Below are 13,335 nucleotides of genomic sequence, written 5' to 3'. Positions count from 1 at the left end.
TGCACTGCTTATAACACTGGAATATTCCCATGCTGCCTTCCACAACTACTGTAATGACTGTATACATTTAGCTTTTGTAATCTTTCTCATCCGTTGATCTCTCCAGCCCTGAAGGTATTTTTTTTTCTTTACTGGAGATCTTTCACTATGTAATAAGTTTATAACTGAGTACCATTTTTCAGATAAAATCAATGCAGATTCTCAAGAGGTTCTTTACACTGTGGTGCTTCAGTGTACACATCTGAGTTGTGTTTGGATTTTTTTTTCTACTGCTTTATTAGATCACAACCTCCAGTCTAATTTACTGTTTGCTTTTATGTCTTTCAAAACTTCTCTAAATCCATTTTTCAAATACTGAAAATTATCTCCCCCCATTAATGAACATTGTTAAGGTGGAAAAATGTCATCCTTGTTCACATTTCAGATCTTCCAATGTCCCTTTATATTTTGTCTTCACACTGCCTTGGGTCAGCAGCATGTCTTATTTTAAAATTTTCTAGCAGATTGCATGGCTGCACTGCTTTGACCTAATCCTCACTTTCCAAATTGCACTGTAGTCAATGGGGAGGCTTCCATTGACTGTGAGAACTTTGTTATTATATTAAAAACAAGCAAACAAAATTCTTCCATACCTTACATCAGTATGCACTGGTGAAGTCGGGATCATCCTTGTTTGGGTTCCTCCCTCCCAGCTTCAGTTCTTTGTGCAAACTGGATGTCATTACTTGTGAATAAGTAGCTCAAATTCTGTGTGGTAGCTCAAGTGCAAGTGAGGAAGAACCGGATCAACAGTTCATCCAGAGCCTCCTGAAGACCCACAGGCATATCATTGCTAAGATTTAATAGGGCCTCTGTAATGGCTAGTCATTTGCATTTTTAGTTGTTGTTTGTGTAGTGAAAAATGAGAATGTTATCTCCCAGCAGTAATTTGGAGGGTGCTGGAGTGGTAAAGGGTGATAAGCAGCTCTGAAAGTCAACTAGATGTTCAAAGATAAAAGTGTTTTGCTGAAAGTTGAGACTCCTTGGTTCTAGGAGTGGCTGACATGTCATTTGGGTTTAATGCATAATTCTTTCTGCTTCATGTTTGAAATCCACCATGCTTGCTTTTCAAATGTACCTGGAACAGTTTTATTTACGGCCACCATCTTCTGCCATCTGTGACCAAGCTTTGTTCTAACTTTGCCAACTCACTCCCCATTTTGTTACAGTTTAACTCTCTTTACTTTCCTTTCATCCTTCTCTTGCCATGTCTTCCTCATACTGCTCTTCTCCACACATTGTTCACATTTTTCCCTTCCAATTTTTTTTTTTATCTAGCTGGGCAAGGGGCAAATTTTTGTGGTATTAAAATAGAACCATTCATGCGCTTGAAAAAAGCATACGCAAAACTCTTAGACTGAGAATTGAGTTTGCAGTGCTAGTGGAGGTTTGGGCCCTTGTTTTCCGGAACTCTTCTCCCTAAGAAGTTATAGAAGGAGGGATTTTAACTGTAAATTGCAGTATATTAATTGTCTGTAGCAGAAATTGGCAAATGAATTGACAGTGAAGTTTCAGTCCACACTGGAGCTTAATACACAGCAGCTGAAGTCAATGGAAATGTTCCAAACTATTTGTGATTTTTTTTTTAATGTGGCATCTTTGTAAATAAGAAATTGGGATCTTCATCTTCATCATATGTTTCTCATTAATAGTTTGTCTTCTGCAGAATGGCGACTGCATTTTGGAAGAACAGCTTCCAAGGGCTGGGTTTTGCGATGCTCAAGGATTGTGAAAGAAAAGACTTTCATGACCTGATACAAATCACTACAAGCTTCACTTGTGAATTGCAAAGGCTTTTGTTGTAATTTTGTGGTTTTCATCAAGTGATAGATTGGATGGTAAGAGAAAAAACATCAGAAATATGAAGCTTAGTTTATGGCTTCCCTCTTCTATTATTATTTTGCAAGATAATTTTATTTTGTTGATACTTTATGAAGGGTCTGGAGCACATGTCCTGTGAAGAGCATCTGAGGGAGCTGGGGATGTTTAGTGTGGAGGAGGCTCAGGGAAGACATTATTACTCCCTCTAACTACCTGGAGACTGTAGCCAGCCTCTTCTCCCAGGCAACCAGCAATAGAATTAGAGAACATAGTCTCAAGCCGCTCCAGGGAAGGTTTAGGTTGGACTTTAGGAGGAATTTCCTCCTCAAAAGGGTGATATGGGCTGCCCAGGGAGCTGGTGGAGACACTGTCCCTGGAGGTGTTTAAGGAAAGACTGGATGGGGCACTCAGTGCTGTGGTCTGGTTGTCAAGGTGTTAGGTCATGGGTTGGACTCGATCTCAGAGGTCTTTTTCTACCTAATTGATGCTGTGATTTACCAAATCTCTTTCCTGGAGCTTTCCATGATAGTTGCAAAACTGATCAACCAGAGCTCAGCCTCTTTGTACAGAAAGTTAATTTTAAAAGCATTTTGCTTGCTATCATTGTATGTCATAATACAGACATACATATTAACCAAAAGCACTTTTAAATTTCAAACTAATGCAGATTTATTTAGCTGAAGACTAGAAATCCTTATGTAATTTCAGAAGAACAGCATTTCCTTTTCAGAAGGGATCAAGACATGAAGTGTAGCTTTTATTTTTGTGCTATAATTGCATTACATTTACAGGAAACCAGTGTTGTAGTATGTAGTGTTAAATCAAATTAGTGATGCATAAGAGACTGGAATATTGTATCAAGTTCAGGAACCTATCTGACATTGTATTCCTGTCTCATGTTAATTATTTGTTTCTTTGAAAGCAGCACATGTTATTCTAAATTTCATAGCTGTTAGTCTTTGAGAATGTGAAAAGATGGGCTAGTCATAGATATCAGCAAAATACTGTATGAGAAGGGGAAGTTTGTTTTCAATTTCTGACTCCTAAGTAAAACCAAACAGACCAGAAGGGTCACTCAGCTTTTTGTAATTTAAACTCCATCAGTCCTTCTGAGGAAGATGTATTGACTATTTGGTTGCTTCTCTGTGGGAATTTCACGCAAACTTTCAAATACTGAGATCCTGTCTGTTTAGTGTAGGCTGCTGACAGCGCTTGAAGTCCCCATTAGATTATTCACAGATCTTTTTCTGGGGTGGCCTTTATCAACATTTTCCCTAATTCCTCTGAAGAACAGCATGCTTTTTGTCAATTGGATTCTGTCTTTCATCTGAAAGATAACTTCCTTTGGTGGCCATGGTTCTTTATCTCTCTTAGTGCTTGTGAAGTATATTGGGATGCTCAGCATGGAAGTGACAGCACAGAATATTTTTAGCAGTAAAAGGCTGTGCATGGCAATGTCTGGTCTGGTGAGGAGAAGCAGTCCATCAGATTGCTGCTGGTTCCCAAAGCACTTGCTGTCATTTCCTGCTAGTGTGCCTTGGTCCCTCTGGCTGCTATTTGGATCCAGGCTACTTGGCTCCTGGTTGTGCATCACCTTCCCTGTTTCCTCTAGGGCCCGTGGGAGGTCTGTGGGAGCTGCTGCTCCTGTCCCAGCAAAGTCTTGTAGGTCTGCAGCCACCTCCCCTCTCAAGCAAGAGACAGCTGGCACTTCTGCATACCCAAGGGCAGGAGGGCAGAGAGCAATGCCTGCTGGTTCCCCATCTTAGACATCCTCACCATCCCCAGCTCTAGCTCCAGCAGCAACTAATGATGTTCAAAGTGCAGCACATCCCAAATACTCCCCCATTTTAATCCTTAATTATTAAGCTGTCTACTGCCCAGGGAAATGAAGCCACAGACCTGAGAGCAATTGCAAAGTATTTGCTTTTTGGCCAAGCAGGGCCAAACCCAAGCTATGCAGAGGAAGCAGATAGCTAGTTTAAAGGTTAATCGCATTTCAAAAATAGCGGGAGGGAGATGCGTTACAATGCTTCATTGGAAAAATGTCAGAAGGCATTAGCTGCTGCCTGAAATATATGAAAGGGAACAGCATTAACTCTGCTCTTCATTTTGTGCGGAGGTGAAACGAAGTATTTCACCATTTACCTTTGGGAATTAAGATGCAACATGTTTTAAAGGTCAGTTCCTTTGTTATGGGGATTCTCAATAGACACAGGAAATAAAATTAGTTTTCCTGTGCACATAATCTTTCTCCTTAGCATAGCATAGCATACCATCTATTCACTTACCTATGGCATGAATGTTGATAAATACATGTACATAACATATACATGTGCATACATACGCACGTAGTGCACTAAACAGCATTGTATTTCACATGCACAATTTTCTTTGTCAATGTGCTACATATATAATGTGTGTGTTCAGGGAATAGCATGCCTGGAATAGTGTTACTTGCCAATTAAAACAGGTCGACCAGGCATATTCATACATTCCAGCCTCCTGATGAGTTTCAATTACTGCTATTTTTAACTTGCCAGAGGATATTTCTTTCTTATCTTTCACCTTCCAAAAATACATACCTTCAAAAACTGAAAGAGCAAGACTTCCCTTTTGGACCTGAATGTATTATTCTAGAGATAAAATTTTTCTGGCTTAAAAATTCCAATGAACATAAATTTCTATTAAACTAAAAATTATTTTTATTTCTTTGGAATTAGGGATTTATCTCTTTTAAAAGAGACAGACAGGGTTAAAACTAACTGTGAGAGCAACCTACATTTTGGATTTCTAAATAATGACATTTGTAAATATGTCTTGTATACAAATTGTTTTATATTTAAAGGCTTCACTGCTCCTGTTTGGGTGCTCTGAATATTGCAGAGCTCCATAAGCTCATATTAAATTATCCTTTCTGATGTCTAAGCCTGTATTCCATCAGTGGCTACTGTCCATAAACCATGTGCACTTGACTAGAGCCACGTATGTATCCCTTCCCTGGGGACCTGCTTTTCTCTGGATGCTTCCCACATGCCTGTGTCTCTTGCCTCCATGGCAGGAGGCAGTGTGCAGGTGTTACTCAGTGGGAGCAGCTTGTTCCAAATTTCCTGTGGTCTCACCTGTCAGCTGTAGCCATAGACTGGCTTGCTTGTCCTTCCCTTCCCATGGTCTTCTATCTTGGACATGCAGATAGATAGTGGCCCTTCTTCTCAGCCTAGTTTTCCAGGCTTCCTACACTTTTTCAGCAAAATAGAGGAAAGGGTTTTCTGGACTCATCCCCATTGGCTCAGCTTGCAATGGGGATGTGATTTAGTTTGGGTTTGGGCATATATCAACACCTCTGTCAAATCAGAGGGGTTGTGTGTGGCAGAGTTCACGCTGCCTTTGTGCCAGCTGCAGGAAGCAGCAACAGTGGAAGTGCCAGCTGGTCCCCACAGATACTGCCTATGAACACAGTATTTTAAAGCTGATTATGGGATCTCCTGTGCCAGTAAACTCTGGCCTAAAATGCCTGCAGTTTCTTAAGCAAGACCATCCAGTCCAGCTCAGCTGAGCCTCCTTAAACAAGCATGGTATTTTAAAAACAGTATATCTTGAGGGACGGTAATTACTCATGCATCATCACAGCATGAAAGGTGTTGGAGCATCTCCAGCAGTTTAAAGGGACTAAATATGACAAATAAACATCACAAGTTATGAAGCCAATGAGCAGCATGCTGGAAACTGAGGGATACTCTCTCTGCCCCATCAGCATGAGAGCCAGGCAGGGTTCCCAGGCTCCAGCTCAGTGCAACATTTCATGCATGCTCACCTTTAAATATAAAGTGTTTTCCCTGCCAAAGCAAAATGGACAGGTTTAAGTCTTCTTACAAGTATATAATGTTCCTACTTCCACATAATGATATGCATGTTCCTTGATAATCTGTATCCAGGACTGTCCTTTACTAAAGGTGTTCGTAAGTCAACCCGTGCTCTGAGAGTAAGAGTTGTATACTTACCTGCTTTCTTTAGAAATGTATAATTTGAGATTTTAAAGAAGACATAATCAACTATGAAGTACAAAGCGAGAACAGAAATAATACCAGAGGATTTTGCTAGTGAAGGATTACAGCAGAGATGTACTTCAAAACAGAGCATGAAACACAGCTGGGGAAATAATTCCTGATAATTAGCAAGTCAGCAAAGGGAAAATTTATTGTAGATAGCATTTCTATTTATAATTATCTACTGCAATTGTTAATGACCTCATTAGAAGGGTTTCTGTTGTAATCCCTCAAGAGAGTAACACCAAAGAGTTCAATGTTGGTACACACCTTCCTCCTTTGAGAGCATCACTTTGTAAAGCCAATATTGACACCTTTTTGCTGCTTTCTTCTTTCAGTGAAAGTGTAGTTTCCTTCAATTGAGTCTCCTTTATTAAACTATTGTTAAAGTCTTTGGGTTTCTCAACTTTGTTTGTTGGGCTACCTCTTCTGTTTTGCAGTTGGTCACACCATCCCTGTGTCCTCAGGTGCAGTGTCCCTTGTTATATGGTATTATCTTCATTTTCTTCTTGAGCCAATTCTTCACAGTATTTACAACTGAAGTATTTTAATGTCAGATTGAGTGATTCACATTTTTTTCTCACTTTTAATTCAACTAATAATTAACATAATTGTCTTGAGAACTGAGTCTCAGCACCCACCCAGGATTTCTTCCGTAGAAACTTAGGCTGAGTTGGTTAAAGCACATTTGTACAAATCTTTGTTAAAATTAAAACTGGTGTTACCGCTTAAAGGAAAAGCCCAGGAGGTTTCTGGCTGGTCTCTGAAAGTAGAAATTGTGGCTTTGGCTTTGTCAGAGCACAGATATGAATTCCATTTCATCTCACTGAAGCTGGAGCAATGAGCCCATGGCCTAGCCCATCCTGGGTTGCTGCTTCAGCTGCCTTGGCTGAACTTTTAAATTATATAAATGAATGATAAATCTGATTTCTCAACGTGTCATGCCAAGCTCTCTAGTAACTCTAAGATGTTCTGTCAAGCCAAAGGTGTATTTTTAGCCTAACTCTCTGCTGTGCATGTTGTCCTAACAGGCACTTACTGAGACCTATCTTCTTTGTTTATAGATGAGGTCTTGTCAGAAAACTTTCTGGACTACAAGAACCGTGGTGTCAATGGCTCTCACCGTGGTCAAATTATCTGGAAGATTGATGCGAGCTCTTACTTTGTGGAGCGTAAGTATTTTCCCAATTCTGCTATTATTTAATTCAAACACTTCAGAACAATAATTCAGCTGTTACTGTTGTTTTTATGATGTTCTTATGCCCAAAACGTCCCTTAGGAAAGGCCAAAAATGTTATCAAAATTGCTGAATGTGTTGATAGAAACTGAAACACTTGTGGAATATTAACCCAAATTTCTGCAAACAATTTTTGTGGTCATTGACTTAATTACTTTTTTTTTTTTTTTTAGTACAGTTATGAATATGTGTTTGACTCAATTTGCTGTTATTTGGACTATATCATTAGTAATGAGCTGCATTAACTTTTATGTGGTTTTAAGGGAAACAGGAAGTCAGGGGCATAATATCATTCCAGGAAGAATCCCATTGGCTTTTAATTGGAAAACTTCATGGTGCATCTGGCTTCTAACAGATTGAGGTGAAGTTGAAAGGGTCGAGTTCTGATTATCATCTACACTAATAAAAGTGTAACTATATGTAGTTGCAGCAAGGTACATTGTTTTCAAATTAATTGTTCCTTATTACATTAATATTTGACCCAGGGCATTTGATGTAATGCAGTATAAATCTTTTCCATCCTCTTGGCAGTGAAAATACAGAAACTGGATTTGCTTCTGCAAAGTACTAAGTTCCTTATACAGCAAGTTAATATTTCCAGCCCTGACTGTCCCATCTCTCTGACCATTCAAATCCTTCCTGTTTTCAAAGATTTATCATTTGTTAGTGTAAATGCAGTTATGATCATCTTTGGATAGAAATAGGGTACTCAAAATACTGGACTGAAATCTATAGCAGAACATCTGTGGTGAAAGAGCCACATATATCCTTAAGGAGAAGTTAAGCATGGAAGCATGGAAGAAGAGTAGCATGAAACAATTTCAGTTTTACAATTGAACTGCATATTTCCAATGATCTGCCTTAGCCTCCTGAACAAAATTCAAAAGTTTGGTAAAAACATTTATAAATTGCTTGACAATTATGTCTGTCTAAGACTGTCTATATTTGAGAGCAGTCAAAGGAATCTTTGATATAACCTATATTTTAAAGAGTTTGTAAAGGGCATGAGTTATGCTTGTCCAATCTATGACTTTGATCTTAAATATCATATAATTGTAACAGCAAACATACAAGCATTTTACAGATGCTTAGTCTGAGAAGCAGATTCTCTCTTTGCAGTATGAAGTATTACTGATGATCTGTAATTCCTAGTGTTAAACTGAGAATGTTGTTCTAAAGAATTTAGGGACCTGCTGAAATGTCTACAGGACATACAGGGTGTTTATGTCCATGTTTTGAAAAATACATGGATGTGAAACCATTTAACATATAAGAACATCAGGGTTTTTCAGTTATCCTGAAAATTTAGAAATTCATTACAGGATCGAGCCTTTAAAACAGATTCTACTTTGCAGAGGCTTTGAGCCATGGTTACAAATTCATGAGACTGATCATTCTTTCTTTTAGCAGTTAAAGAACTGTGGGAAGGAGATAAAAACTCCCAGACTGTGTTTTTATAGAGACTTTAGTACCTAGGATTATTGAGAAAGGGCAGAAGTGTGATGAGACTGCTGGTAGCTTCCTTGGCTAATCCATAATAAAAACAAAAAGGCAACATGAGAAATGCTTAGGAGAAAGCCTCTTTAGGTGGGCCACTTTTCATTAAAGGCTCAAATGCACAATGAATTATGTCAGCTTAATAGGTTGCCCCCCATTAGCTGAGACACAGTAGCTGTTGTTAATTGATTGCATGTACATTCTTCATTTGCCCTACTGTAGGAAAATACAAATTAGCATAACCATCCTTCATTGATGCTTGGAACTAAGTTGTCCTACACCATAGTTGGGCAGCCCATGCTTGATGAGTTGCTGCCTCTTGGTAATTTGTTATACTGCTACCAATAGGCTGTAAATGTCAGCCTAGAGATTTTTGTACCGGTGTGCTCATCCAGGACAAATCAGTGCCCTGTCCAAAATTAAAATAGGAGAAAATGAAGTAGGCAATAGTAAATAACAGCACATGCAGATACTCTGAGCGCCACTTGACTAATCAAGTGGGAAGTTAAAGCAGTGAAGAATGTTGATGTATGCTGGTTTTATATATCTAAAGGCATATTTGAGGATTCCTGCCCATTGCTGAGACTTACATATGAAAGCACACAGCTTTGCAATTGATTAAATGTTATGTTAAAAACTGCAGTGCCTGAAAACCTTGTGTATTTTTTATCCAAAGAGGATGGTGTAAACCATCTTCCTTCAGACTTTTATTTTTTTGGACAGAGATCATATCTCCCTTTTATGTTGCATAGCATAACATTTGCAGAGATCAGAGAGATGCTGGTTATCAAAATAAAACTCAACTAAGAAATGTAGCCAAGGTGTGGTAATTTATTTTCAAGGTATCCATATTGTTTCCCCATACACTGTTATAATCCCCTTAATTTACTATTGATTGGAGTCTTCTTGACTGTAGCATTAATTCCCAATAAAACTGAGTGTCTCACTTACAAAGACAGCTCTTAATTTCTGCTCTTGCTTTTCCTATAACTATTCATGCTTTGGTATCTTTTTACCACATGAGTCAATATTGACTATCAACTACATATTGCTTCAGAAAATATTATGGTAAAAATTGCATTATTTGTCCTGGAGCTATGATAAAGGGGAGATCAGTATATGGCCAAATGAAGAATCAGTCTTACATACAGAATTTAATTTTCTCAAAAATTTCAGGCAGCCCATGCAGATTGGTTTGTACCCTGGCCTTGAAATATTGAAGGGTAAATATTTTTGGTGGTGCTATTGTATGAGGCTCATTATTGGGGAACCATAGGAATCATCCTGGCCAGCCTCAGAAGCCAAAGTTTTTCTGTTGCCAACAGTTGGACTCCAGGACTTCCCACAGCTTATTTTTGTACCACATTTAAGGAAATTACCCTTATGCTGTGACCAGCCAGCCATCTGACATAAACAGCTTAAAAATACATCTTTGAGCCTTTTTTTATTAAAGAGCTTTTTGGGGCAACTTGAAAAATTAGAGATATTAAAGACTAGCTGATTTGCAAAGTGTAATTCCTATTAATGTGAAAAAAAGAAGCATTAGAAATGAGATCAAGTAAATAGAGATTTATTACTCATTTCTATATTTTGACTGTGGAGGCATATATAATATATTTAGGAGCATTTAGTTCAAATCCATAACATTCCTTTCTTTCCTACAATTTTTGGGAAATTAACAGGCAAATGAAATATGATGCTCTAATTATGTAACCTGTAGTCATTATACATAAACCCATTCTTTAGGTACTTAACAGATTGCTGGCATCTTATCACTTTAAATATTAACTTGCATGCAATGGGCAGGGACCTGGAATAGGAATGAGTGAAGGGAAAAGCCTCTGAAAGTTATTTTCTTCATGGCGACAGATTATCACAATTAAATCTATCAAACACAGTTGTAATGATAATTGCTGGCCAAATCCACTAACCTACAGGATCACACTACAGAGAAATTATGCACATGGGTAGAAGAAACTGGTAATATATTGTGAGAGATTTGTTAAAGGGCACCAGGAGTGGAGAGCACAAAGGAAGATGTGGAAAGAAATTTCAACCATTTTCTGCCTTAATTGCACTTCTTTTATAAAACTGAAATTCTGCAATTTCTGAAGCTGCTCTGTTGTTGAAGCTATACTTTCATGCTATTCTCAGTGGATTGCCCAGTCAAAAATTTTAAGGGTTCTTTTTTTCAGGTATATTTAAAAACTCACCAGTTAAGAAAATGCTTACTGTGAGTTCAATGACAAAGCAAAATTGTTTGCTCTTTTTGGAACATGCTTCTGTGCTTTGGGAGTATTTGGGCAAAATATGTGTTGCTTTTGAATTTGCTAATAGCCTAATTTAAGACCATCTACAAAGCCCTGTCAGTTTTCAAAACATTATTTCTTAACATGCACCTGTGCAGCAGTTTCAGATACCACAGATGTTTAAAGTTTGCATTTGTTTTAGTGATCTTTCACTAAATCACTTTAGTGATTTTTCACTTTGAAAAGGACCAGTACCTTTCCCAGAGAAGGAAATACCTTTCCACTTTGCAAATCACAAACTTGTGACATAGTGCTGCCAGATAGATATGTAATTGGTACGTGCCAGAGAGGGAATTGCTTCCAAAAGCCAGCAGAGCAGAACTCATCTCCTGTTAATACTCAACAAACAAAAAACCCTAACAGCTGCAGAGGCAATGTTGTCCTACAGCCAGTTTTGCATTTCTGCAGAAGTCTGGCAATTTGTGATTTTCTGACAGTCAGTGATAAACAGTAGCCATCCACTGTAGCCATGAACTGGTTAGAGTTTGAGGCGGAGAAGGAGGAGTGAAGAGAGGCTCTAAGCCACTAGGGATGTGAACCTTGTGTTAAGGCTTGGAGGGCATTGCAGTGAAAGAATCAGCCTATAATGTGTTTTCCAGGAAAGGAAATACGCTCTGCTGCACTGCAATTTCTGGCATGCTTTTTGGTTTACACAGCAATAGAGAGGGTATCCAAAAGACCATTTCACTGAGGTGCTCAGCATCCTGTACACATTGTATCAAACTAGCACACCCTTACACTGTCGAGTAAAGTTTTGACACTGTTCAGAATTGCACTGAAGACAGCCAGATAGCTGGGACCCCTCCTAATCTACGGGCTTCTCTAAAGATTGTTCACTACCTGACAGCTAAGAACCACTTCCAAGGGTAACCAGTGATCTGTGTTGCATTTTTATTTGAAAACTTATGGAGCAGTTGTTTGGCTAAATTTGTTGCTCTTGTTGTGCCTGAATTTTTAATAACAAAGATGGATGACAGGCCCTTGCAGAAAATAGAAATAACAGTCATTAATTCCTGTTGGCTGGAAGGAAAATAATGGTAAAAGAAAGGCACAACTAAAGTCAGATATCTGAGAGATTCTGGTACATCTTCAGACAGAAGATGTATATTCTATGTTATGGTTTATATATGCTGTATATGTGTGCATTTATGGAGTATGTACAGAAATGTCCCCAAGCTGGCAATCAGCTCTTTCATCTGGGGCATGCTCTAGAAAACATATCTTTAGAAAGCTGATATAAATGCTGTCTTCAAAGTACAAATAATTGAAGGATGTTCCAGCCTTGGATATTCCCGAATAAATGAGGCACATTCATGTCAATAAAAGCTTTAATGAAGCTAGAATATTTACAAATATTTCATTTTTATGGACAGATTGACAAGTCCAGCCCACTAAAATAATTTCCTGTCTCCATTTTCGTTACCACAATCAAATCATATACTTTTCACTTTATGAAAGAATACATGAGAAGAGAAAATACAGATAAGGCTGTTGAAGTCCATGCTGATATATCTTTTATCATGACCTACGGTCATGCTGCATTGACTTCAACCTTCATGAGTCCACAGACAGTAAAAACTAGAGCAATATAGAAGCATCTTCAACAGTGTGAAAATTATTTAGAAACAAAAGGGTTAAACGTGTCAGGGAAGAAAACAGCTATGGAGCAATAAGGGAGGCATGTGCCCCAAAAGGTGTAACTCTTTCTTGCCTGTACTCCAAGGAGAACATACTATTGTTTTACGGCTCTTAATCTCCTTGCACATGTATTAGTCTTATTGGTGCTATTTGGTTGTCTTCCACCCTACACACAGTTTTTAAATTCCTTGTACTTTCCCTCAGCCTGTTATCCTGATATAGTTTAATACTCAAACCAAACTTAGTGTTGGGAAGACGAGCACAGTATGAAAACAGATGTTGAGATTCCTTAAGAACCCTCCACTTGGGATCCTTTGATCAGCCCTTTAATCTTTTCCTTTCTTGCATTTCTTGCTAGTTCTCTTACAAAGTCTGTGCCCAGGTTGTAGGCAGCAGCCTACAAGTGGAAACGTGAATCAATCCACACAAGACATTAGACAACATTTCTCAGCTTCTGGCACGGTTTCACTGTGGTAGGTTAACCAAGAGATTTCTCTGCAAATTGGGTTTTTCTGGGTCCTTCCACAACTTATTTTGACACTTGGTGCTATTTTGTTTGTAGTGTGGAGATGACAGCTGTTTGTGTTTTCATTCACACCCAGGGAAGGAGATGTTTGCATTGTAGCATCTATGCTTGGTGACACCATGCTGGGGCACCTTGCTGGTCCCCACACTACCCGCCTCATGCTTTTCATGGCAGTGCCTAAAGAAATTACAAGGACTTCACTTGCACAAAGCTAAGATTGAAGTG

The 13,335-nt window shown here is 38.6% G+C and overlaps 1 protein-coding gene across 1 annotated transcript in view; it reads left to right on the top strand.

The window, feature by feature from the left end:
* HECW1 (HECT, C2 and WW domain containing E3 ubiquitin protein ligase 1) overlaps window positions 1–13,335 on the top strand; it is a 247,895-nt gene that overhangs the window by 92,722 nt on the left and 141,838 nt on the right. Inside the window, exon 3 of the mRNA XM_058831790.1 lies at window positions 6,968–7,075. Coding sequence (XP_058687773.1) covers window positions 6,968–7,075 — 108 coding nt within the window. The remainder of the gene's footprint in view (window positions 1–6,967; window positions 7,076–13,335) is intronic.

The sequence above is a fragment of the Poecile atricapillus genome, chromosome 2, assembly GCF_030490865.1.
Source record: "Poecile atricapillus isolate bPoeAtr1 chromosome 2, bPoeAtr1.hap1, whole genome shotgun sequence".
NCBI lineage: Eukaryota > Metazoa > Chordata > Aves > Passeriformes > Paridae > Poecile > Poecile atricapillus.
This window is presented reverse-complemented; position numbering and strand designations above follow the sequence as displayed.